Source organism: Phoxinus phoxinus, assembly GCF_949152265.1.
Source record: "Phoxinus phoxinus genome assembly, chromosome: 7".
Classification (NCBI taxonomy): domain Eukaryota; kingdom Metazoa; phylum Chordata; class Actinopteri; order Cypriniformes; family Leuciscidae; genus Phoxinus; species Phoxinus phoxinus.
The window spans coordinates 9,199,250-9,224,963 of NC_136882.1; the positions used below are offsets into that span (position 1 = coordinate 9,199,250).

The window sequence follows — 25,714 nt, forward strand, 5'->3', positions numbered from 1 at the left end:
GTTTAGGCCTACATATCTTATCGAATAGATAAGGGGTTTTGGCCAATTCATTGAGATTAAAACGGTTGCATGTGACCTTTTTTTATCCCAACTGTGCTACTATTACATATGGATTAATAGGGTCCATGTAAACGCAGCTATAGTATGAAATAAATATGCTCAATTAGTCACGAGCAGTGAGTGAGTTTCTCTTTTTCTTTTATTGTTCGATAAACATCAATGATACAGACAGCAGCAGCAGGTATATTGGACTAATTTCATGGATCCGATACATTTTCTGACAAGCATCCCGTTTTCTCCCACCTTTTTAGAAAATTACGAATGTGTGTTGTCTGTCATACTGCATCACTTGCTGTCGGTGTAGATGCAGCATTCAAATGCATTAATTTTAATTAAATGAAAAGACAGTGCTTTAAAAACAAACAAACAGTGCTATAGCAATGGCTGCTCATTACTGGATACAAGGTTTTATTTTCTATACTTTTGACAGTTGGGCCAGAAGAGCCCCACTGACTTTCAGCACTGATTATATACATTATATTTTTGCCAAGTCTTATTTTTACTTGCTAACTTTTCATTTATTACAAAATATATTACTGTTAATTAATTTGACTGTGTTGGATAGTTGCTACAAATTTAATCCAAAATCTGGAGTTAAAATCTGCTTAAATGTCACAAAAATACTGTCAAATGCAATCAAGCCTGCTGGTCCTACTAGGTTTATGTTATTGGTAACATTTTACAATAAGTCTCATTTGTTGACATTAGTTAATGCATTTGCTAACTAAGAATGATCAATATTGTACAGCATTTGTTAATGTAAGTTAATACAAATACAAGTGTTTATTTTGTTCATAATGCACTAATGTTGAAAGATACAATATTTGATTAAAAAAATGTTGTAAATGTTGGAATCAACATTACGATGAATAAATGTTGTATTAATAGATTAATAATATAATGTTAACATGAAACCTTATTGTGAAAGTGTTACCATTTCATGTAAGCATTATTTAAATATTTAATGAAGCTTATTATTATTATTTTATGGTGGAATATTAGCCAGATATGTTGACAGACTTTGTGAGATTCATCCACACTAGTTTGTTTTTCATTCTGCTATAAATTTGTGTTCCCCCACAGCGGCTGACTCTGCTCCATGTGAACAGTAACCAGTGTCTGGACATGCCTTCTGAAGAGGATAAGATGGTTCCCACACTCAGAGACTGTAGCGGCAGGCGCTCACAGCAGTGGATCCTAAGGAATATGTCGCTAAGTGTCTGACAGAGCCGGCAACATCCAGTTCAGACCTGAATCTCAGCACTCACCACACAACACGAGTCCTGGAGTCAGGTTTATGGCCTTCTTCACAGCTCTGTGAACTGTCATTTGCTGGTTCATGATCAAGTCCAGCCAGGCTTTGATCAGAAGAACCACACACAGCCCATTTACTGACCCAATTGTGGCTAGGCTTGTGTCTCTGTTCATTTCTGGACTGCATCTTTTAACTCTCATATTCACTGGTCTAGGGTCAGATCACAGCCATTGACCAGCTTGGTGAGGTTTAAACGCATGCTGTCTCTGATCTGTGTCACTGGTTATCTATGCTGCTCATCATGTGTGGGAGTTATGGTGCCTCTTAATATCTTTTATGTCATATCTTTTACAGTAGCCTATATGTTTCTTTAGAGATGGAGTGATTGTGTCAGCCTCCACTGTGCTGAAGTGCATTTAGCACTGGCCTGAATCCTCAACTCCACTTTCTTTAAAGCACCTGAAGGGATTGTGTGTTTGTCAGTGGATTATACATATTACTTGCTGCTGTTTCTCAAAACTATCTTGATCTCTTTTAGCGAGGCTGCAATACTTGACCTGCCTTAAGGAAACTTGATCAAAAAAGCATGTAGACAGCAAAAAAAAAAAAAAAAAGAACCTGTAAAACCAAACATATCCAGATATTCAAGGGAAGATCTTTTTTTTTAAACAGCAGCTAATTTTGAAGTTGCATTTCATCTTAATGCATAGTACAGTTCATGTGATTTATGGGTGTATGATGTATCTGTGTTTTATCTAGTTTATCTGAATTTAGTTAGATAATAAGACATTAGAAATTGCACATTTTCATAATAAATTGAACCATTGAGGGGCCGGGGGGTTTGATGCAAAAATTCAAACACTTTTTTTGAAAAGAAACATTTCATTATTTCTTCACATTTCTTTAGGTTATCATGTACAAAAACAAAAAAAGTGGCTTCATATTTAACCCCAAATCAAATGACCTGGATATTTCTGATTTCAGGATATTTATCCAGTGTCTATTTTATTTTTTATCAAACATTTCAAATGTAGTGATTGTGTGTCTACATTTGGTAATGTGCTACCATGTGTGTATAACAATCATGGGAGAATTGTAGGCAGCAGCATCTCACAGGCAAAAATAAAACAAATCATTTGAAGCCTCACCTTAATCATCTCCATAAACACAGGTGTGACAGATGGATGTTCCTGGACACACAACTGTACAAATTATGAACCAGGCCTTTTGAGCATTGATGTACATATTAAAGCAAATATTTTTTTAAGATGAATTCTAAAAACTCCAGTGGAAAATCGATACTGCTGTAATACTGCTTGGTGTATATAAAATGTTTGGAAAATACTGTACAGCTTTATTCCACTGCTCCTATATGTACACATCTAATGCATCCACCATGTATTGTCAATGTTCTATCGATGTATGTTTAACACACACACACAAACTTAACTTTAATAATATTGATTCTTGAATTGGAGGTTTAATGGTTTTGTGTATTTAGTTATTAAACATGCTCTCAATTGAGAGGGGTGTCATAAAACTATGTATCAATGATTAATATGAGCTATCGCATGCATGGTACAGTCTGTACATTTCTGTATTTTTTTTTTAATCTTCATAAAACCAGAAAATGTGTGACTTTGTAATTGACTTAATGTTTTGTACTTTTTTTTGTCACAGCTTTTTCTCTCAACTGACCTCATGTTTAATAGATTAATATAACTGCTAACTGTAATAAACCATTGTTGATAAATGTATCACCTTCTTATTAATAAGATTAGCACAGCAAAACTACTATGTCCGCATGGGTTTCCTTTTTTTATAATCCAAATTTTAGGAAGTATCTGGACTAGGTTATCTATTGTGGTTTTGTAAGTTATCTAAGTGGATTGTGAAATGAAGAGAAATACATACATCACCAAAACTGAACTATAATTTGTATAATTCTAATTCAGTCAAGTCACCTTTATTTATATAGCACTTTATACAATACAGATTGTTTCAAAGTAGCTTTACAGTGATAACAGGAAGATTGTTGTTCTGCTGAAGTCAGTTCAGTGCTGTTTCACTTACGTTGTAAATACCCATCAATTATTCAATTCGTTCATTTCATCTATAAAGCAGTTCTGCAAAAAAATTATGTCATCATCTAGCTCAGTTCAGTTGTCATACCGCAGCGTCAGTACAGTCAGATGAATAATATTATAAAGTATTACGTATCCCAAACTAAGCAAGCCAGAGGCGACAGTGGCAAGAAACTTAAACTCCAGAATGGGGAAAAAACCTTGGGAGAAACAAGGATCAGTCGGGGGACCACACTGACCTGACTTAAACTATGTTTATGGAGATTTTCCTGTGAAACGTATAGCTTGGGCTATGATCGTAGGGAATACTGTCTCTTACAGCCCAGTGTGACCTGAGGGTGAGTGGTTCCGGCATTTCATTTGAATTTGCTGGTTCTGACAGTGTCACTGCCACCTGGCATGCACTCCCGTTTGCATGGCGGCGTGGGTATATAGTTCCCCAAAGCATAATTTGACGCAGTGCGAGTTCCCTTTCGAAAGGGAACGTCTCAGGTTATTACTGTAACCTATGTTCCCTGAGAACAGGGAACGAGACACTGCGTCTTCTCGCCATGCCTCGGGGTTGCCTACCAAACAGTCCCTTCAGATGAAAGGATACTCTCATGTTTGCAAGGCACCCTTATATATATATATATCCAGGTCACACGTTAATCATTCATGCTAATGATTCACGGGCTGTAGCCAGTCAACATGATTGCCATGATTTGATAGTGATTTCAGACACGTCATGCCTGAGGCGTTCCCCACAGCGTCATTCGACGCAGTGTCTCGTTCCCTGTTCTCAGGGAACATAGGTTACAGTCATAACCTGAGACGTTTTCCACATTGGAGAGGATTGGTTGAGGAATCATTCAATATGGATCAAAATTCTGTACATCACATTCAGCCACTTTCATGACCAATGGACTAACATCACATAGCTTCACACTGCACCGGGGGACTAGACAAGGATGCCCCCTCTCCCCCTCACTATTCACCATGTTCATTGAACCATTAGCAGCAGCCATCTATCAAAACAGCTATATTGATGAATTCAAACACTGATAATATACATTATCATCATTATTACAAGAAACGATTTTACTCGTTGATTCGTTCTCTAATATTTCAGAATACTCAATTGAATAATCAATTGGAGTAAATCTTCTATTCTTTCATTACATTCCAACAGCTTGGATGTGACATTCCAGACATCACCTATCCCTTTATGCACCAATCATTTAGGCATTAATGTTTCCCCCAGGCTGTCAGAGTTGTCTGGAGTTAACTTTACTCCATGACTCAAAACAATAGATGATGATCTTCAACGCTGGTTGAACATAAAAATTTACATTGAACTTAAAATGACTAATTTATTCTCAATTATTCCAACACAACCCACCCTTGCCTGGTTTAAATCTCTCGACTCCATCATCAAGAGATTTTACAGGAAAAATAAGTTAATGATTAAATTGACTACCCTACAGAAACCAAAAACAAAAGTAGGACTGGAAGCACCACATTTATACCACTAATTTATGTCCAATCAGCTTCAAAATGTAAACAAATGGGATTCATCCAAACCCATCAATAAACACATGGTCAGATGTTGAACAAACAATTTGTGAGAACATCCACATTTCACTTACCTTTCTACAGTCAGAAAATCAAACAATTAGGCTAATTAATATATACTGTATACCAAAATATACAGAATAATATTAAAATATCAAAAACACATTAATTTTTACACCAAAAATTTCCGGAAGTATATATATTTTGTTCATATTTTTTTTCCCATAGGGATTTTAAAATAGTCTTTCTTAAAGACTTTTAAGCCATGAACCAAGCCAATCAGCCACGAGGTGAATCACAACACTACAAACTTTGATTTGAATTTTTTTTGAAAATCAGACAAAGTTGCAAGATGTTTACTTTATGATGTTTTATAAACAAAGTTCGGGAGGAGCACGATCAGATAACCAATCCAAATTACTTGTCATCAAACAATTACGTCTACCCTAATCAGCATGACAAGAAGCATATATATATCCATTCTGTCAACTCACCTAACATTCCTTGACAGTTTTCCAGCATCCCTCCACCACCCCGACTCCTCACCCTTGGCTCCTCTTTTACAGCCAGGAATACGGGGGGAGTACTCTGGGTTCGGGCCGATTACCGAGCCCGGAGCCCTCTCCTCGGACAGCACGCCAAATATGCATACCATTTATTTCATCTGACTTATTTTTAAGTGTGAACTCGTGAAAAGGTTTTAGTGGGACGATCCCATGAAGCACTGTGAACTGTAAAATGTGCAAACACACGAACGTTTCAGTATTTTGAAAGCAGGGAAATTGACTCAATTACATCATTCACAGTGTAAAACCAAATTTCAAGTTTGAAAGAAGAAGAAAAAAATCGCTGAAGACACTTTTTTACTATTTACTTGTTTAGTTTACTCGTTTTCCCTCTTTTCTTTGCTTTCCTGCATTTTCACTATTGTTAACCCTCTGGGGTCTGAGGTGTTTTTTGGGCCCTGGAGGTGTTCTGGCATGCTCTGACATTTGTGCTTATTTCTATTACTAGTAACATTTTCATGGTTAAAGTCTGGTTTAGAGTGTGGATCGGGCCGCATTTTTCTGTCCGAGCCCGGCCTGCGTCCGACAGAGCAGTAACCGAATCCGACCCGAGCCTGACGGGCATAAAGATATTTATGTCCGAGCCAGACCCGAGACCGACAGTTAAAATCCCATTGTTTTCTCATACTAATGACACATGTACGTTTGTTTGTGAAGAAAGCCGATTTTATTAAGCAACTGTAGGAAGGCATTCGGAAATGTCAACAGGATGAGCAAATCAGCAACAAGCACACATAACACAGGCATGTATGTACATGTTTCGTTGTCACGGCTACATAAACAAATTTCCGCACACAGAAAAATTGTTATGCTAATATTTTACATGTATTTTAAGCACAAAAATTAATGATTGCATCAAGTGAAAGCATCAGGCACATTGGCTACCTACATAATAAGCTGTTTTACATCTAAAATGTTCAATGCCTTATCCCGCTGACGTGACCGAGCCCGACCCGAACCCGAACATATCCATCCTCTCGGGTATCCATCCTCTAGTCTGGTTACACTGTATTCAGCACAAACTTTGCTACTGTACAATAATATGTCAACAGCATGTATGTAAAAGTTTTTATACTGAACAAAATGATAAACTCAACCCTTTTGTTTTCCCCCCCATTTTTAATGAGCTTTTTCTATATACACAAAAAGCCTATTTCTCTCAAATATTGTTCACAAATCTGTCTAAATCTGTGTTAGTGAGCACTTCTCCTTTTCCGACATAATCCGAATACCAGTCAGTATCTGGGGTGTGACCACCATTTGCCTCAAGCAGTGCAACACAACTCCTTCGCATAGAGTTGATCAAGTTGTTTATTGTGGCCTGTGGAATGTTGGTCCACTCCTCTTCAATGGCTGTGCGAAGTTGCTGGATATTGGCAGGAGCTGGAACACGCTGCCGTATACGCCGATCCAGAGCATCCCAAACATGCTCAATGGGTGACATGTCCGGTGCGTATGCTGGCCATGTAAGAACTGGGATGTTTTCAGCTTCCAGGAATTGTGTACAGATCCTTGCAACATGGGGCCATGCATTATCATGCTGCAACAAGAGGTGATGGTTGTGGATGAATGGCACAACAATGGGCCTCAGGATCTTGTCACGGTATCTCTGTGCATTCAAAATGCCATCAGTAATATGTACCTGTGTTCGTTGTCCATAACATACGCCTGTCCATACCATAACCCCACCGCCACCATGGGCCACTCGATCCACAACGTTGACATCAGCAAACCGCTCACCCACACGATGCCATACACACTGTCTGTCATCTGCCCTGTACAGTGAAAACCGGGATTCATCCGTAAAGAGAACACCTCTCCAAAGTGCCAGACACCTTCGAATGTCAGCATTTGCCTACTCAAGTCAGTTACGACGAGGAACTGCTGTCAGGAAACCACGATTGTTTGGATTTATTTATTTATTTAACACAATATAATCCAAAGATACACAACACAGGTCAAAAAAGCACATTACTGAACACACTAATCTAAAGACGGAGACTTGAACAGTCACACACCTTTGTGTCAATGAAACATAGTACATACCTGTCATTTCCAAGGTGTTTTAATGTTACTATGTTCATGTACAGAGACTCATGTGAATGTTTGAGTCAGCAGGACTCATCAGTGGCATCTGATCCCTGTGAAAAAAAAAAAACGAAACAACTGTGAACATGCTGATATCAAGAGAAACTAAAGGGCTGCATGATTTTGGGAATACGTTTTAGATTTTTCAGGTTAAAATTGCGATTTAAAATGTATTTTTTATTAAAAAAAAATAATAAAAAAATAATAATAATAATATATATTTATATATATATATATATTAGGGCTGTCAAACGATTAAAATATTTAATTAATCGATTAATCGCACATTTTTATCTATTCTAAATGTCTCTTGATTTAATTTTGTCCCATTATTTTGTCTCATTGTAATGCTCTTATCAACATGGAAAAGTGGATCAGCTTGCTTTGTGCAAATGTTTTTTATTGAAAACAACATTGGCATATACTGTGTTCAATTTCACACTAACATTCTCACTTGGAGCAAATAATCTCTCACACAATGTAACACTGTCCATCAATAAAAGGTTGAAAGAAATACTGACGAGGTAACGTTACTGATATTGACGAGTGGGCGTAGAAACGCATCAGCTGTGTGTGTGATCTTGACCATCACGTGGTATTTCAGACTGGACGTGCTGCGATGATAGCTCAGTTCACAACGACAAAACACACAGATCACTTTGGTCTTGTCAATTGAACCATTTGGCAACTTTTTAAAAGTAAACTTTCCATTCAGAATCTTATTGGCATCCATTTCGGCGTCTCGCGCTCATCATTCATCCACTCAAAACGTAACGTTAAAGAGGGTCACTCACCGAACGAGAAGCGCAGCTCCCCATCGCGCAGCGCCTCGTATTCGAACACATTATTCTCTACGAGTGTACACACACCGGCGGCGCCATTCCGCGTTTTTATTGCTGGCCATAAACTGAGAAAGTGCGCGTCCGATGTGCGATACGAGTTGTCCTAGACGCAGCTCGGCGCTGCGCTTCTCGTCCACTCTTTGGCCGGTTGATTGATTAAGAGTCAATGCATCAATCTGGTGCACTTTGAGAACTCAAAATGAAGAGCTTCAACCCATGAACTGTGCACATTGAACAAAGAAAAAGCAATGACTTGTACCTGGAAATTAAAGAGGGCTCAAACATCTTTTTAGTTATGATATAGAGCAGGGGTGGGGGACTTTGGTCCAGGAGGGCCATTGTCCTGCAGAGTTTAGTTCCAACCCTAATTAAACACGCCTGAACAAGCTAATCAATATCTTCAGGCTACATTCAGGTGAGTTTTTTTCAGGGTTGGAGTTAAACTCTGCAGGACAATGTTCCCCATGGGCCTATATTTCGGTCTTTCGACGCAGGCCACAAAACTTTGGCAGGTTTTTCGGTCCCTGGCCAGACTCATCCAGACTCTGTCTTTTCTAAACGAGTCCCGCCATCGGGTTGCGGGGCGGCCGAGCGGTCTTTTAATGTCGAGTGGCAGCCATTCGGTCACAGCCCACGTCCATCGCCTGTCCGAATTCCTGGCCACGTGTCTGGCCCAGCGCTTCTTGGCCTGTTTGGCCTGGTGACGGCGTCCTTGACCTTGCTCGTCTTTCTCAGAAGCTCGTTGCTGATGTGGTCCGTCCTCTTGACGCTGACCATCCGCCGCCTAAGGAGGCGTTCGGTCACTGCCAGCTTCTGCCTGTTGTCCGCGGTCAGCAACCAGGTCTCGGCCCCGTAGAGCATGGCTGGTAGGACGGTGCTGTTGAACAGGTGAGCGCAGGGGGGCATTGTCCGTGTTGGTGACCTCCTCTGCTATGGACGCATAGCTGACCCAGGCGGCCCTCCGTCGGCGTGCCAGCTCACGGTTGTTCTTGTGCCCAGCAAGGATCTCCTTCTGGCCGATGTGGATGTTTTTGAACGTCGAGCTGTTGAAAGATGTGTTCCAGACACGCCGTGAACAGCTTGGGCGAGATGGGGTCGCCCTGCTTGACGCCTTTGGTGATGGGGATGTAAAGTGGCTGTTCGAATAGGGTGATGTTGGTGGCGCATCCACTGTTCAGCTCCTGCAAAAGGCCTGGGTACTCGTCTGCGATGCCCTGTTGTTGGAGGGCAAGCAGTACGGCGTTGATCTCCACGCTATCGAAGGCCTTCTCATAGTCTACGAAGGCCAGCACCAAGGGCATCTTGTACTCCCGGCAGCGTTCGAGCAGTTGATTCAGCACATGTATGTGGTCCATCGTGCTGTAGCCAGACCGGAAGCCGGCCTGTTCGGGTGGCTGTTGTTCGTCCAGTACCTTGGTGAAGACTGTGTTCGTCTTTGCGTCATGTAGTGACTGGCAAATGCTGCCATGAGCATAGGTCTGCCCACCTTGAGCAGCTCGGCCTCGATTCCGTCCAGCCCTGGCGCCCGGTCTTTTTGGATGTTCTGGATCGCGTGCCTGACCTCACTGGTCAACACTGACTGGATGGCTGGTATGGCGTCGTGCGGCATTTCGGGCGGGTCAACTGGCGTCTTGCTGGCGAACAGGTCCGTGTAGAAACGTCTGCACTCAGCCTCGATGCCCAGCCAGGTTCTTGTCGTCCGTCCTTCGGCTGAATGGCCTTTAGCTGCATCAGCCGTCTGCACCTCTTCAAACTCCTCTTCTGCTTGGCTGCCACTAGCAGGCGGCAGCGCTTGTACTGCTTCAGGTCGGTTTTTAGCCGCGCCCTAACCAGCCCTGACTAGCTTGCATATATCCCACATGGTATGCACCGTCTGATCTCATTTGCCGCCTTTTCAGCAAAAGGGCTTTGGTGTTGTCCGATATTCGGATGATCTGGTCTTTTGTGCGTGGCTTTGCAGTAACGTTGCGTGCCTTTCGCAGCAGCTCTGTGAACTGGTCCCAGTCGCTCGTGATGTCCTTGTCGGTCTGTGCCCAGTCGGTCTGTGCCCAGTCGGTACTGTCGACATAGTGCCGGAAGACGATCGGGTCAATGGCTGTCTGCCATTGTGCCTGGTTGCTGGCTGCAGCAGTCGGTGGTCGCTGCCTGTGCAGTACGCTTTGCCGAGAACAGAGATGTCTTGGAGGAGGCGGCGGTGGCTGCAGAGGATGTAGTCAATTTTGTTTTTAGAGATATAATACAAATTAACAAATGATAAAGCTTGGGTTCCTGTATATATTTGATCCCTTACTTCAAAGGCACTTATTGTTAATGATATGATTACAGACTATAACTATACAGACTATAGATGTGCTGTGTTTGACAGAAACCTGGCTAAAACCAAACAATTAGAAGAAGAATATAAGAATGAGGCATTTATATAGCGCTTTCATATGTACTACTGTACACTCAAAGTACTTTACAATCATGTCGGGGTCTCTCCTCAACCACCACCAGTGTGCAGCATCCACTTGGATGATGCGACGGCAGCCACAGTACAACGGCAACAGTGTGCTCACCACACACCAGCTATAGTGGAGAGAGGAAAGAGAGTGATAGAGCCAATTCAATGGATTGGGATTATTAGGAGGCCATGATTGGTAAGGGCCAATGGGTGGAATGTGGCCAGGACACCGGGATTACACCCCTACTCTTTACCAGAATTGTCATGGGATTTTTAATGACCACAGAGAGGCAGGACCTCGGTTTTACATCTCATCCGAAGGACGGATTACATTACTTTAAATGAGTCCACCCCCCAAGATTAGGCAAAGTGTGAGGTGTTGCTGTAATTTATAGTAATATTTTCAGAATTACTAAGAAGTCTAGTTTCAAATATAATAATTTGTAAGTGTTGTTGCTTAATATAACAATATTGAGATTTGTGCTGGCTACTGTATACAGGCCACCATACAGACTTTATAAAATAATTTGCTGACTTTCAATCAGAGTTAGTACTGGATGCAGATAAATCCCTAATTGTTGGAGTTAGACAACACGTGTCAGGACCTACTCATTGTCGTAATCATACTCTAGATCAAATATTATCGCATAGAATCAATGTTGATGCCATTGAAATTCTGCAGCAGAGCGATGACATCTCAGATCATTTTCTAGTCTCGTGTAAACATTTAGCCAAAGCTGCAAAGCAGACTCCGTGTTACAAATATGTTAGACCTATCACTTCTGCCACTAAAGATTGCTTTATCAATAATCTTCCTGATCAGTTTCATCATCCCAGATAGCATAGAATAACTCGATATTGTGACGGAAACTTTTAACTCTCTTTTTAGACCCACTATAGACACAATTGCTCCTTTGCGCTTAAAGAAGATTAAATAAAATAGTCCAACGCTGTGGTACAATGAGCACACTTAAGCCCTTAAGAGAGCAGCCATAAAAATGGAGCCTAACTGGAAGAAAATAAAACTAGAGATATTTCACATTTTATGGAAAGAGAGCACAATTGCATACAGAGCGGTCTTAAAAGCTGCTAGATCTGCTTATTTGTTAGAAGAAAATTAACAAAGCCCTAGGTGTTTATTTGAAACAGTGGCTAAACCAACTAAAAATAAAGCTTCAAGCCCAGACGTTTCCAAGCAGCACAGCAGTTATGACTTTATGAACTTCTTTACTTCAGAGATTGATAATATTAGGGAGAAAATTATAACTATGCAACCGTCTTCTACAGTATTGCATCAGGCAGTACATTATAGTCTCCCTGAAGAAAATTTGCATTCATTCATTCTTATAGGAGATGAAGAATTTTCTAAACTCGTTAAATCATCTAAATCGACAACATGTATATATGTTAGACCCAATACCGACTAAGCTGATGAAAGAAATTCTTCCAGAGGTCATAGATCCTCTTCTTAATATCATTAATTAATCTTTGTCATTAGGATATGTAACAAAAACTTTTAAGCTAGCTATGATTAAACCGCTTGTTAAAAAACTGCAACTTGATCCTACAGAATAAGTTAATTACAGGCCAATCTCAAATCTACCTTTTCTGTCAAAGATCCTAGAAAAGGCAGTAACTTCACAACTATGTTCCTTTTTAGCAAGAAATTATATCTGCGAGGATTTCCAATCATGATTTAGACCGTACCATAGTACTGAGACAGCTCTCATTAGAGTCACAAATGATTTGCTCTTAGCATCCGATCGTGGTTGTATCTCTCTATTAGTGTTACTGGATCTTAGTGCTGCCTATCATACCATCGACCACAACATTCTTTTGAATAGACTCGAAAATTATGTTGGCATTCGTGGAATTGCACTAGCATGGTTTAAATACAGTACTTATCTGACCGTTATCAGTTTGTAGCAGTAAATGAAGACATGTCTTATTGATCAAAAGTTCAGTATGGTGTACCACAAGGCTCAGTACTATGACCGTTGCTGTTCACTCTGTACTATACATGCTACCCTTACGAGATAGCATTAGGAAGCATGGCATTAGTTTTCACTGTTATGCTGATACTCAGCTCTATATTTCTTCACGCCCTGACAAAACCTACCAATTCACAAAACTGCATTGGCTCCCTGTTAAATATTGTATACATTTTTAAAATATTGCTGATTACTTACAAAGCACTAAATGGTTTAACTCCCCAGTACTTGAGCGAGCTCTTAATGCATTATAGTCCTTCACGTCTATTTCGATCTCAAAATTCCGGCCAGTTGATAATACCTAGAATATAAAAATTGACTGCTGGTGGTAGATCCTTTTCCTATTTAGCACCAAAACTTTGGAACAATCTTCCTAACATTGCCCGGGAATCAGTATGTTCAAATCTAGACTAAAAAAAAACATCTCTTTGGCCTAGCATACACATTATAGACTTCTATAACTCAATGTTAGGCTGCATAGTTTAGATCAGCCGGAACCGGGAACACTTCCCATAAGCCCTGATGTACTTGGTACATCATAAGAAGAATGGCGTCTATGCTAATATTAGTCTCTCTGTTTATCCCGAGGTTTACCGCAGTATGCTGGATCAGGGCTGTATCCGGATCTGATGAAGGACCTGTGCCTGGACATGACGACAGTCCTGAAGTGAGGCGGCGAGGCAGCGCGTAGCAGGGCAGAAGCAGCAGTGCCGTGATTATTTATTAGTCTAAAGATTAGTCTATTTTTGCCTCCGGGGCCATAAATAGACCAAACGCTAACGCGTGCAGTGTAAAACTGGCGTCAGAGATCTATTGGTATGATAAAAAAACTGTTTAAATTATAGTAACGCGCCACATTTTTTGGCAGTAACTGTAAAGCCTAATTTAAGTCGTAGGCTGTGTGTAGCGCACGTACCCTTTGGCATACCCTGACATGCACCTCTCCAAAGAAATGTAACAACGAATCAATTCTACGCGGACGCAAGTGCTGTGATTGGTCTGCTAGAACCCCTCCCTTGGGTTTCACATGCTCCCTATGCATGTGTAATTGCCCGTTAACGTGGACAACGGTGCAGAAGTATAAATGAAAACCAACACGTAGTCTATTGCGTAGATGCTCCGCCGTAGGTCCGACACAGAAGTATAAATCAGCCTTAACGACGTTATTAAGATGGGAAGAGTGTCGTGTCGTGTTAGCGGCCCCTAAGTTAATAACTACAGTAACGTCTCGGTTACGTATGTAACCCTCGTTCCCTGAAGGAGGGAACGGAGACGTAGGTCGTGACCGACCAATAGGAATCTCGCTAGAGAGCCGATCTACTTCGAGTGAAACTAAACGAGCCAATACACATTGGCGTGCAATCATTTGCATCAGCTGCGCAGCCTCGCAGCGCGGGTATATAACGAGCAGCTGGTGATTGCACTGTAGTTTTTTGCTGAGGAGCCAAGCCGATAAGCTGGCTGCCCCGGCGGGCGGCAGCAGATGTGGCGACGGGACCTACGTCTCCGTTCCCTCCTTCAGGGAACGAGGGTTACATACGTAACCGAGACGTTCCCTATCAGTCGGTCACTACTACGTAGGTCGTGACCGACCAATAGGAATCCCTACCAAAGCGCCACAGCTGCTGCACCCCATCCAGCGCCCTGTGCAAGCCTCTACACCTTCTTGCCTGGAAGGACGATAGGAGGCGGCTTACACAGAGTGAACCTGTCACTGTTGTTCCGTGATAACCCATACAGTGATATTATTGGATAACACTGGGAAAGCGTGCCCGAACTGAAGGAAGGGAACGCTGCGGAAGCCACATTCTCAAGGAGTTAAGTGGAGATAACATATGGACTAACCCGAGGGTTGTACAGCATATGAGTAATGGGTGACTTAGCCCAAGGGAAAGACACGGGCTTCCGTTTAGGAGCAGCCGTGGAGAATATACACATATGGGATCCCCGTAGGGTCACACATATGGGACCCAGCCTATATCCGGTTCTCAAGGATTCAGCGGATACAGGCCTGGCACCGGACGCTCCGCCATGTCCGGCCCGAGGGTGTTTGGAGGACTCACAGGTTTTTCACACTGGAGAATAAGAATGCACAGTAGGGTGCAGCAAGCCGACAGAGCCGGGCCTCTCAGTGCTTCTACCCGTCTAGGGTGAGAACACGGGAGGAGACCGGCTCTACACGTAGGCTATAGTATCTAGCGAACGTGTTAGGTGTCGCCCAGCCCGCAGCTCTACAGATATCTGTTAGCGAGAAGCCACGTGCCAGCGCCCAGGAGGATGCAACGCCTCTCGTAGAGTGTGCATGCAACCCGAGCGGGCAGGGCACGCCTTGAACTTGGTAAGCCAAGGCGATGGCATCCACTATCCAGTGGGCCATCCTCTGCTTGGAGACAGCCTTTCCCTTCTGCTGGCCTCCGTAACAGACAAAGAGCTGGTCTGAGGTCCTGACGCTTTGAGTTCTGTCCACGTACATACGCAGAGCGCGAACGGGACAGAGCAAAGCCAGGGCTGGGTCTGCCTCCTCCAGGGGCAGCGCTTGCAGGTTCACTACCTGGTCCCTGAAGGGAGTGGTAGGAACCTTGGGCACATAGCCAGGCCGGGGTCTCAGTACAACATGGTTGTCACCCGGCCCGAACTCTAGGCACGATTCGTCGACCGAAAATGCCTGCAGGTCCCCTACCCTCTTGACCGAAGCCAGTGCAACCAGCAGCAAAGTCTTCATGGAGAGAAGCTTCAAGTCTGCTGATTGCAACGGCTCAAAGGGAGCATCCTGAAGTGCTCGAAGCACCAGGGAAAGGTCCCAAGAGGGTATGGAGGGGGGTCGAGGAGGATTTAATCGTCTCGCCCCCCTAAGGAACCTGACGACCAGGTCGTGCCTTCCAACTGTTTTACATTTACATTTACATTTATTCATTTAGCAGACGCTTTTATCCAAAGCGACTTACAAATGAGAAACAATAGAAGCAATTAAACTAGCAGTAGGACAACAGTATGTAAGTGCTATAACCCTTCACAGTACAAAAAGTTTTTTTTTTTTTTTTTTTTTTTTTGTAGAACAGAAAAGAAAGTGTTAGTGTTAGTAGTACTGGATCAAGTGCTCAAGTGCTGCCGAAAAAGATACGTCTTCAGCAGTTTCTTAAAGATGGCTACAGACTCAGCAGCTCTGGCTGAGTTAGGCAGACCATTCCACCAGCAGGGAACAGTCATGGTGAAGGTCCGAGAGAGAGATTTCGTGCCTCTATGAGATGGCACCACCAGACGCCGCTCACTTGCAGAGCGTAAGTTTCTGGACGGCACATAAGTCTGAATTAATGAGTTCAGGTACAGGGGAGCAGTGCCAGTGGTTGTTCTGTAGGCAAACGTCAGTGTCTTGAATTTGATGCGAGCGGCAACCGGCAACCAGTGCAATTTCGTGAGGAGAGGAGTGACGTGTGCTCTCTTTGGCTCGTTGAAGACCACTCTAGCTGCAGCATTCTGGATCAGTTGCAGAGGTTTGACAGTGCAAGCTGGGAGACCAGCCAGGAGAGCATTACAATAGTCCAATCTGGAAAGAACAAGCGCCTGAACAAGGAGTTGTGTAGCATGCTCTGATAGGAAGGGCCTGATCCTTCGGATGTTGTACAAGGCAAATCTGCATGACCGGGCAGTGCTAGCGATGTGGTCTGTGAAATTCAATTGGTCATCAATTACAACTCCAAGGTTCCTGGCTGATCTTGATGGAGTTATGGATGACGAGCCTAGCTGGATGGTGAAGTTGTGATTAAGTGCTGGGTTAGCCGGGATTACAAGTAGCTCTGTCTTCGCAAGGTTTAGTTGAAGGTGGTGGTCCTTCATCCAGCCAGAAATGTCTGTCAGGCAGGCTGAGATGCGAGCGGCTACCGTCGGATCATCAGGCTGGAATGAGAGGTAGAGTTGTGTGTCATCAGCGTAGCAGTGGTAGGAAAAGCCATGTTTTTGAATCACAGATCCTAGTGATGTCATGTAGATGGAGAAGAGAAGTGGTCCAAGCACTGAGCCCTGAGGCACACCAGTGGCTAGATGTTGGGTCTTAGACACCTCACCCCTCCACGACACCCTAAAGGACCTACCCGAGAGATAAGACTTGAACCACTGGAGTGCAGTTCCCGAGATGCCCTTCATCTTTAGGATAGACAGGAGGATCTGGTGGTTAACTGTGTCAAAGGCAGCAGACAGATCCAGCAGGATGAGAACTGAGGACTTGGAAGCTGCCCTAGCCAATCTCAGAGCTTCAATTACTGAGAGCAGAGCAGTCTCAGTCGAGTGTCCCCTTTTGAAGCCAGACTGATTGTTGTCCAAGAGGTTGTTCTGCGTAAGAAAGGAGGAGATCTGGTTGAAAACAACTCGTTCAAGTGTTTTTGCGACGAATGGAAGAAGGGATACCGGTCTGTAATTCTCTAGATGTGCTGGATTTAGAGTGGGTTTCTTAAGCAGTGGGGTTACCCGAGCCTGCTTGAAAGCTGTGGGAAATGTGCCAGTGTGAAGAGATGTGTTTATGATGTGTGTGAGTGTGGGTATAACAGAAGTAGAAATAGCTTGAAGTAGGTTAGTGGGAATAGGATCAAGCGGACAGGTAGTAGGGCGATTGGAAAGGAGGAGTTTGGAGACTTCGGTCTCTGAAAGCAAGGAGAAAGAGGGTAGGATGTGTGTGTTAGCTGGTAAACTGTGTGTGTTAATTTGTGGATTAGTAAATTGGCCGCTGATGGTGGTAGTTTTGTTTATGAAGAATGTGGCAAAATCATCAGCTGTTTGGGTTGATGAAGGAGGAGGAGGAGGAGGGTTAAGAAGGGAGGAGAAGGTTTTGAAAAGCATGCGAGAGTCAGAAGAATTGTTAATTTTGTTGTGATAGTAAGTCATTTTAGCAGTAGATATGTTAGCAGAGAAGGAAGAGAGGAGGGATTGATAAAGACCAAGGTCAGTATGATCTTTGGATTTGCGCCACTTCCTCTCTGCACCCCTGAGTTTAGCACGATGTTCACGGAGAACATCAGATAACCAGGGGGCAGAGGGAGAGGCGCGGGCTGGCCTGGAGGAAAGGGGGCAGAAATTGTCCAAGCAGGATGTTAGAGTGGAGAAAAGAGTATCAGTTGCACTGTTAGTATCTAGTGCTGAGAGCTGGTCTGGTGGAGGAAGTGTGGACGAGACCAAAGAGGATAGACGAGAGGGTGAGAGTGAGCGTAGGTTACGCCGAAAGGTGACCTGTGGAGGAGTGCATGTTGTGTTCTGGGGCAGGTTGAGGTTGAGAGTGAGGAGGAAGTGATCTGAGGTGTGCAGTGGAGTGACAAGAGCATGGTCAGTGGAGCAGTAGCGTGTGTAAATAAGGTCCAATTTGTTACCTGATTTGTGAGTAGCAGCAGTCGATACTCGTTTGAGATCGAATGAGGCAAGCAGAGTGTGGAAATCAGCAGCTTGAGGTTTTTCAAGGTGGATGTTGAAGTCTCCAAGAACTATGAGAGGAGTGCCATCCTCTGGGAAGGATGAAAGTAGCACATCAAGGTCCTCTAAGAAACTGCCAAGCTGACCTGGGGGACGATATATAACTGCACAATGAATTTTAATAGGACTAGTGATGGTAATAGAATGGGATTCAAATGAGTTGTTGTTACACAGAGGTGGTAAAGTATTAAATTTCCAATCGTTTGAGATGAGCAGACCGGTACCTCCACCCCTTCCAGTCAGACGAGGGGTGTGTGAGAAAGTGAAGTTAGTGGAGAGGGCAGCCGGTGTGGCAGTGTCCTCAGGTCTGATCCAGGTCTCAGTCAGGGCCAGAAGGCTGAGACCTGAATGACTAGAAATAGATGTAATGAAATCAGCTTTGTTAACTGCGGACTGGCAATTCCAGAGACCAATAGGAAAAGAGAAGATAGTACTAGAAGACATGGGAAGGGTACGAAGGTTGTTAGGATTGTGCCGCCTCCGTCGTGTGACATTGGATTTACGAATGTTAGTAATAGTAGGGATTGTAAAACACATGGTGTAAAAACTCACAAACAGAAAGATCAGTTGAAAGTTGAGTAGAAGAGAGAGAAAATAACAAGATGATAAAACAAACAGCGAGAAAATAATACTCAAGTGCCTTGTCGGTGTCCTTGCTCGGTGGAGTCGCACAGGTAGAGTCGTTGGTCTTTACACTCTTCGGTCTTCACACGATGAGGGCTTCACGCCGCCGCGACCGCTGCCGCGGAGCACTAAACCTATTTATACACGCCTAACACCTGATTGTTGAATACAGCTGGCCACTCCCCGCAGCGAAACTCAAGTCACGACCCAAACAAATGCCACGTGCGCTCGCGTTTTGCCCGAGTAAAACACACTAAACAATACAAAGTTTTGCCATCTATGTGGTCGTGATAAGCTGAAATAGCAGCAGCATGTACTTTGAGGGTGGAGGGAGACAGCCTTCGCTCCAACCCTTGCTGCAAGAAGGAAAGCACGGACCCTATCGAACATCTTCGGGGGTCTTCTCGGCGAGAAGAGCACCACTCGACGAACAGGTTCCACTTCAGGGCGTACACACGTCTCGTGGACGGCGCCCTTGCAGAAGTGATGGTGTTAAGTACCTCTGGGGGTAAGTCACCTAGAACCTCCGCATCCCGTCCAGGGACCAGACATGGAGTTTCCAGAGGTCTGGACGCGGGTGCCACAGGGTGCCCCGTCTCTGAGTCAGAAGATCCTTCCTCAGAGGAATGGGCCAGGGAGGGACTGTCACGAGGAGCATGAGTTCCGGGAACCAAGTCCGGGTGGGCCAATAGGGAGCCACCAGAAGGACCTGCTCCTCGTCCTCCCTGACTTTGCACAAAGTCTGTGCAAGTAGGCTCACTGGGGGAAACGCATATTTGCGTGGGCCCCGGGGCCAGCTGTGTGCCAGTGCGTCCGTGCCGAGTGTTCCCTCGGTCAGGGAGTAAAACAGCTGGCAGTGGGTGGTTTCTGAGGAGGCAAACAGGTCTACCTGAGCCTCCCCGAACTCTCTCCAAATCAGCTGAACCGCCTGGGGGTGGAGTCGCCATTCTCCCGGGAGCACAGCTCGTGATAGCTCGTCGGCCACACGGTTGAGCACTCCGGGGACATACATGGCTCGAAGCGACCTCAGATGCTTCTGACTCCAGAGGAGGAGATGGCGGGCGAGTTGCGACATGCGACGGGAGCGTAGACCACCTTGTCGGTTGATGTACGCAACGGTCGCTGTGTTGTCCGTACGGACCAGCACGTCTCTGTCCTGTAGCGGCCTCTTTAGGCGGCTCAGAGCGAGATGTACTGCTAGCAACTCGAGGCAGTTAATATGCCAATGCAGTTGGGGAGCCGTCCACACCCCTGACACTGCATGCCCGTTGTACGTGGCGCCCCAGCCGGTGGCAGAGGCATCTGTGAATACCACAGCATGCCTGGACACCTGTTCCAAGGGCACTCCTGCCCGTAGGAACGAGGGATCTGACCACGGGCTGAAGGTCTGGCGGCACGCCGGTGTGATTGCCACCCGGTGAGTGCCGTGATGCCACGCCCATCTCGGGACTCGGCCGTGAAGCCAGTGCTGAAGCGGTCTCATATGAAGCAGCCCGAGCGGGGTTACCGCTGCTGCCGCTGCCATATGCCCCAGGAGCCTCTGAAAAAGTTTCAGTGGGACCGCCGTCCTGCCTTTGAACGTGTTCAAGCAGTTCAGCACCGACTGAGCGCGCTGCTCTGTGAGGCGCGCTGTCTGTGCGACCGAATCCAACTCCATACCGAGAAAAGAGATCCTCTGCACGGGGGCGAGTTTGCTCTTTTCCCAGTTGACCTGAAGGCCCAACTGGCTGAGGTGCCTGAGCACGAGGTCCCTGTGTTCGCATAACTGATCTCGAGAGTGTGCTAGTATGAGCCAAGATAGTTGAGGAGGCGAACGCCCTGTTCTCTCATGGGAACAAGGGCCCCCTCCGTGACTTTCGTGAAGACACGGGGAGACAGGGACAGCCCGAAGGGCAGGACCTTGTACTGATATGCTCGACCCTCGAACGCAAAGCGCAGAAACGGCCTGTGTCGAGGAAGAATCGAGACATGAAAGTACGCGTCCTTCAGGTCGATCGCTGCAAACCAATCTTGGGGACGGATGCATCCGAAAATGCGTCCCTGCGTGAGCATTTTGAACGGTAGCTTGTGGAGGCTCCAATTCAAAACTCGCAGATCCAAGATCGGTCGTAACCCACCACCTTTCTTGGGTACAATGAAGTAGGGACTGTAGTGTCCTGACCTCATATCGGCTGGAGGGACCGGCTCTATCGCGTCCTTCGCCAGTAGGACTGCGATCTCCGCACGCAAAGACATGGGCATCGGCTGCTCTCACTGTAGTGGAGTGGATGGCCCGAAACTTGGGGGGATGCCGGGCGAACTGAATCGCATAGCCGAGCCTGATGGTCCGAATGAGCCAGCGAGACGGACTGGGGAGCGCTAACCAGGCTCGCAGAGACCGTACAAGCGGGACCAAAGGGACCGTAGGCGTACCCGGAGTGGGGCAGCGAGGTGGAACACAGGGACGCGGCCCGGGAGGCTCTCTTGGGGAGGCGGTCCGTAGCGTGGTCTAAGTGTGCTGTGCAGCACTTACCTGGTTCCACGAGGCAGGAGGTGCAGGAGGAGGCTTGGTTGCGTTCTCGAACCACACACTGCGCTGCCCGCTGGCGACAGAAGAGGCGGATGAGGGTGGTGAGGATTTTCTCCTCCCACTACTCTCCAGACCCTCTTCAGACCCAGAGATAGAGGATCTGCTCTTTTTTTTTTTTTTTTTTTTGAGAATTTGGGAACCACTGTGACTCCAGTGGTGGAACAGAATTTTAACTCAAAAGATTAGTTTCCCAGCCCTCTACTGGGAGAGAGCAGCTCCATCCATCTCCGGGTCACCCGTCTCCAGTGATTGTTTCACCGACCACTTAAACAGTGGTTGAGACGGGTGGTGTCATCCTCCTGCAGCGGACACAGTAGAGCAGGCTGTGCCGGAGTTCTCTCTTTTTTGCAGGGGATGACACCCTTGGCGACGAGTAGACTGAGGGGCAGCCCACGAGGTACTCTGGTGGTACGTCAGGGGAACCGCTTCAGTCTGCTGCTGACTGTGGAGAACTGCTGGGCCAGTTCTCAACAGTGTCGCTGAAAAGGCCACCTTATGAGATGGAGCATCGAGAAAGCGTACTTTGACGAGCTCTCACACCTCTACAAGGACAGCCAGGGGGGTTTCTGGACCACCAAGGTGGACATCGTCTGATCGAGGGCCAGCACTGTGACTTGAACACGGTCAGTCGACAAGCGCAGCTCAACCCCGGCTCAGAACTACCCTCGTGCAATAAGAGTGCCTTGGCCTCGCATGCAGGGTAGAGGTGGCCTGCCAGAGGCACAACCACCCCACCATCGAGGGTAGTGAGAGAGGTGAAAACTTTATGCAGAATTTGGCACTTTTGGCGTTCCATATTTTTGGCACCAATATAGCTCCATACTGCTAAGTTTTCAATGCACGTCCGAGAAAGACCCGGGAAAGCATGGCTGTCCGCTCTGAATCTGATTCAGCATAAGCACACACACTATTACAGTGGGAACTTAACATCATCCTCATTTCCAGAACGAAACAGCCCCTCTCTCCGATGTAGCAATCGACATCTGCCCTCAGCTGGAGCCTTGAATGAAACGCTAGGTTCCTCCATTTTTTTTTTTTTTTTTTGAAGGACCAGCAATCTCATCCAGAAGCTGCACAGCTTGTGATGCGCTAGAGAGGGAGGGGCCCTAGGGGGTTGGTTCCCCGAAGGAGAAGCCCTCAGCTCTCAGGATCACCCAAGCTATTCTACTGAAGTAGACCTCTCCTGGTGGCCACCAGGGAGGGCGCTACAACGGAGAATAGACATGGGGACCGCGCACCTAGAGCGCCGAGCGAGCGCTGGGTTGCCGTGACAACCCGCGCTGCAGCCCGGCAGCTCGACGGCACACGACACGCTGGTGTCCCAGAGTGTCGAGCAGACCTGCAGCTGTGCTTTCACACACAAGCAGCGGCTGGCCAACAACAGTGGGGACTCAAGCTTTCCGGAGAAAGCAGAGTCAACCGGCGTGCCGACGTGGTCATGTTCCCGTGAAAACATGAACCACCCACGAACACAGTCTCACATGTTTCCCAGGCATGCGAGAGAGTGATCGTGGCCGTCAGTGAGGACAGGAAACGACCGCAACCAGAAACACACGGGTGGAATGTCATCTTTAGAAAGACGCAACTCACACCCATGTAAGCTCTTTCAGGTGAATGCTCTTCTTGGTACTGAAGCACGCAGGGGAACGGTCGCAGCGGACACAGACAGGAATGTGCAACCTGTCGTGCGCTGTCTCTCTTCACGGCGGTCTTACCAGCCGTAAGAACGGCTATTTAACGCTCTTGGCACACCGTTACCAGCTGTGAAAACAGCTTTTTTTTTTTTTTGCTTAGTAACACAAAAATAAAAGAGAAAATAAAGTCGACCCCGCTGCCGCGCTGTATCGCCCGCACCAGACACGAGAGACCTTCCTGAAGAGCTTGCTCGTTGTTTGATCACTCAATATTAGATAGATTAAACAGCATCGGTTGGCTCCGAAGCAAAAAGCTACAGTGCAATCACCAGCTGCTCGTTATATACCCGCGCTGCGAGGCTGCGCAGCTGATGCAAATGATTGCACGCCAATGTGTATTGGCTCGTTTAGTTTCACTCGAAGTAGATCGGCTCTCTAGCGAGATTCCTATTGGTCGGTCACGACCTACGTAGTAGTGACCGACTGATAGGGAATGATCGTTCCGACGGAAGTGAATCAATCAAACTAACTTTAGCTGGACAATAACTTTACAGTATTCTAGAGCTGCTGTAAATCCAAAACAATCGCTGTTACTTTAATTTCACTGTAAAGCTACTTTGAAACCATCTATATTGTTAAAAGTTAAAATAAATGAGGGTGACTTGACTTGACTTGAAATTACTATATTAGGTATGTTTTTGGAGCTATTAAAAGTGTCTCCATGAGAATGTCGCTTTAATTTGTTCATGATGTCATCTCAATGGATAGACAATCTTACTGGTGTCAGATGTGACCTGATTTTACATTTAAACTGTATTAAGGAGAAGAGATCAGCAAATGAACTGACAGACCTCCTGTCTAAAACAGGCTGGGTAATAAGACCCTCTGTTTCACGTTTAGACTTGTTTTGTGTTTCTTTAAATAACACTGCAAAATAACTGCTGAAGATTATTTCTCCAGGGAGAAAGACAGTGAGGCAGAGGGAGACATGATTATAAATACAGTGTCTGGACATTTTGTGATTTGTGTGTGCATTTTGTGTGTGCATCTCCACGGGTGTTGTGGTTCCGTAAATTTGAGATGATTATAAAAATGTAAAAAAACAAAACATCTCTCTCTCCCACTGATCTCAGAAATGTTGCTGCTCTTAATTGGGGTGGGGGCACTTGGTTCGGTTGGTTCACAACAAAAGTGATTTTAATTAGTGGGTGTTACAAGTGTGAGTCTCATGGGAAGGGTCGATCCTGAGCTTACAGTGAAGCTGGACACATTCTCTTAATCCTCAGTGTGGCAAAAGCGTATAGAAATGAGACTCATTCTTAAAATGAACCCTTGCATTTTTGTGAGATTTGACTTAATACTGTCACACAGTGTGTATTAATTCATAGTATACCAGAAAGTACTACAGTAAGTGGTTCTCTATTTACAGTGATTCACTGTGATAAACGTATACTGCTCCCTAAGAACAGTATAAATGGGAATATAACCTACCTGCATACGAATTAGCCACCTAGTACTCACTGGTACGAATTCGTACCCATTGGTCGTGAGATAGTGTTGATAAATAGGAACCATGGTGAGGCTGTTATGGTGTGTTCAAGTCCTCCTGGGAAGTTTGTACGCACGATATAGGAAGTAGTGTTTACGATGGCCGGTGCATTCAAGTCACTTTCGTCGGAGTAAGATGGCGGAGTACTTTCTCTTAATTACACAAAAATACATTGAGGTTCTTAAACTCTTGTTCTAGAAAAAGAAGAACAAAGATTTGCATAAGGTGTGCTTTAGTTTTTTATGTTTTTAGTTAATTTATGAAGCCACTGCAAACTTTATCGTTACATATTACATTGTTATTTTATAATGCTATCATATTCTGTGCAGGCAATTAGCTTACTGTGCTGTAAAGTAAATAGAAAAGCCTGACAAGACTCGGGAGGGGACTCGGGAGGAGGATGAAGAGCAGGTGAAGGGCAGACCGAGGGCAAGAGGGACTAGGGTGGAGCAGATGGTGCAGGTGGCCAGGATGGAGCAGGCTGTGCAGACGGCTAGGGCGGAGCAGGCGGCCAGGGCGGAGCAGGCGGCCAGGGCAGAGACGACAGAGGGAGGAGCCATGGTGGAGGTAGGGCTGACGACTTCAGGGGGCTGACTGACGGGGGTGAAGCAGGTGGGAGAGGAGACCAGGGTGGAGCTGGAGAGCCGACGAGCCCAGGCAACGCCGAGGATCCGGTGGGACATGGTGAGGCCGCCAGCTCTGGCGACTGAGGTGGAGGCGGGGAAACAGAAGGGCATGGTGGAGACAGAGGGAGTGAGGACCAAGGAGGAACTGAAGGGAGTGAAGAGTCCAATGGAGCCGGGGGGACGAAGGGACGAGGCGTAGCCAGAGGAGAGCAGTCCAGAGGTGAAAGAAGGTTGATGAGCGACCAAGGTGGATATGGAGAGATGAGGTAGCCTGGTGGAGCTGAGGGAGGTGGGGGAGACCAGGGATCCACCGACCAGGCTGGAGCTGTAGGCCGGCAATCCCACGGCGACTCCACCTCCCCGAAGGAGGTTAGA

At 45.6% G+C, this 25,714-nt stretch overlaps 2 protein-coding genes across 4 annotated transcripts in view; one reads left to right on the plus strand and one right to left on the minus strand.

The window, feature by feature from the left end:
- Window positions 1-25,714, plus strand: part of galnt13 (polypeptide N-acetylgalactosaminyltransferase 13) — a 110,866-nt gene that overhangs the window by 68,624 nt on the left and 16,528 nt on the right. The window contains exon 14 of one of the 3 annotated variants that reach the window (XM_079619939.1): window positions 1,144-3,071. The exons of 1 other annotated variant lie outside the window; for it this stretch is intronic. Coding sequence is in view for 1 of the 2 variants with exons in the window: in XM_079619940.1 (XP_079476066.1) it covers window positions 1,144-1,284 (141 nt within the window). In the remaining variant the exon portion in view is untranslated. Of the gene's footprint in view, window positions 1-1,143; window positions 3,072-25,714 lie in introns of those variants that run through there. One more of the 3 variants, XM_079619940.1, reaches the window with a different exon arrangement.
- Window positions 15,775-19,222, minus strand: LOC307001685 (uncharacterized protein). The gene is made up of 2 exons (XM_079618498.1): window positions 18,562-19,222; window positions 15,775-18,423 (listed from the first exon to the last, which is right to left on the minus strand). Exons 1-2 carry the CDS (start codon window positions 18,872-18,874, stop codon window positions 15,974-15,976), a joined length of 2,763 nt encoding a protein of 920 aa, XP_079474624.1. The 5' UTR covers window positions 18,875-19,222; the 3' UTR covers window positions 15,775-15,973.

What these genes read in the sequence shown, in the direction of transcription:
- LOC307001685 (XM_079618498.1), bottom strand. Translation starts at nt 18,874, where the DNA reads ATGTGTTTTACAATCCCTACTATTACTAACATTCGTAAATCCAATGTC. An exon ending in TCTGACTGGAAGGGGTGGAG is followed by an intron (nt 18,424 to 18,561) that starts GTACCGGTCTGC and finishes ATCGTCCCCCAG; the next exon opens with GTCAGCTTGGCAGTTTCTTA.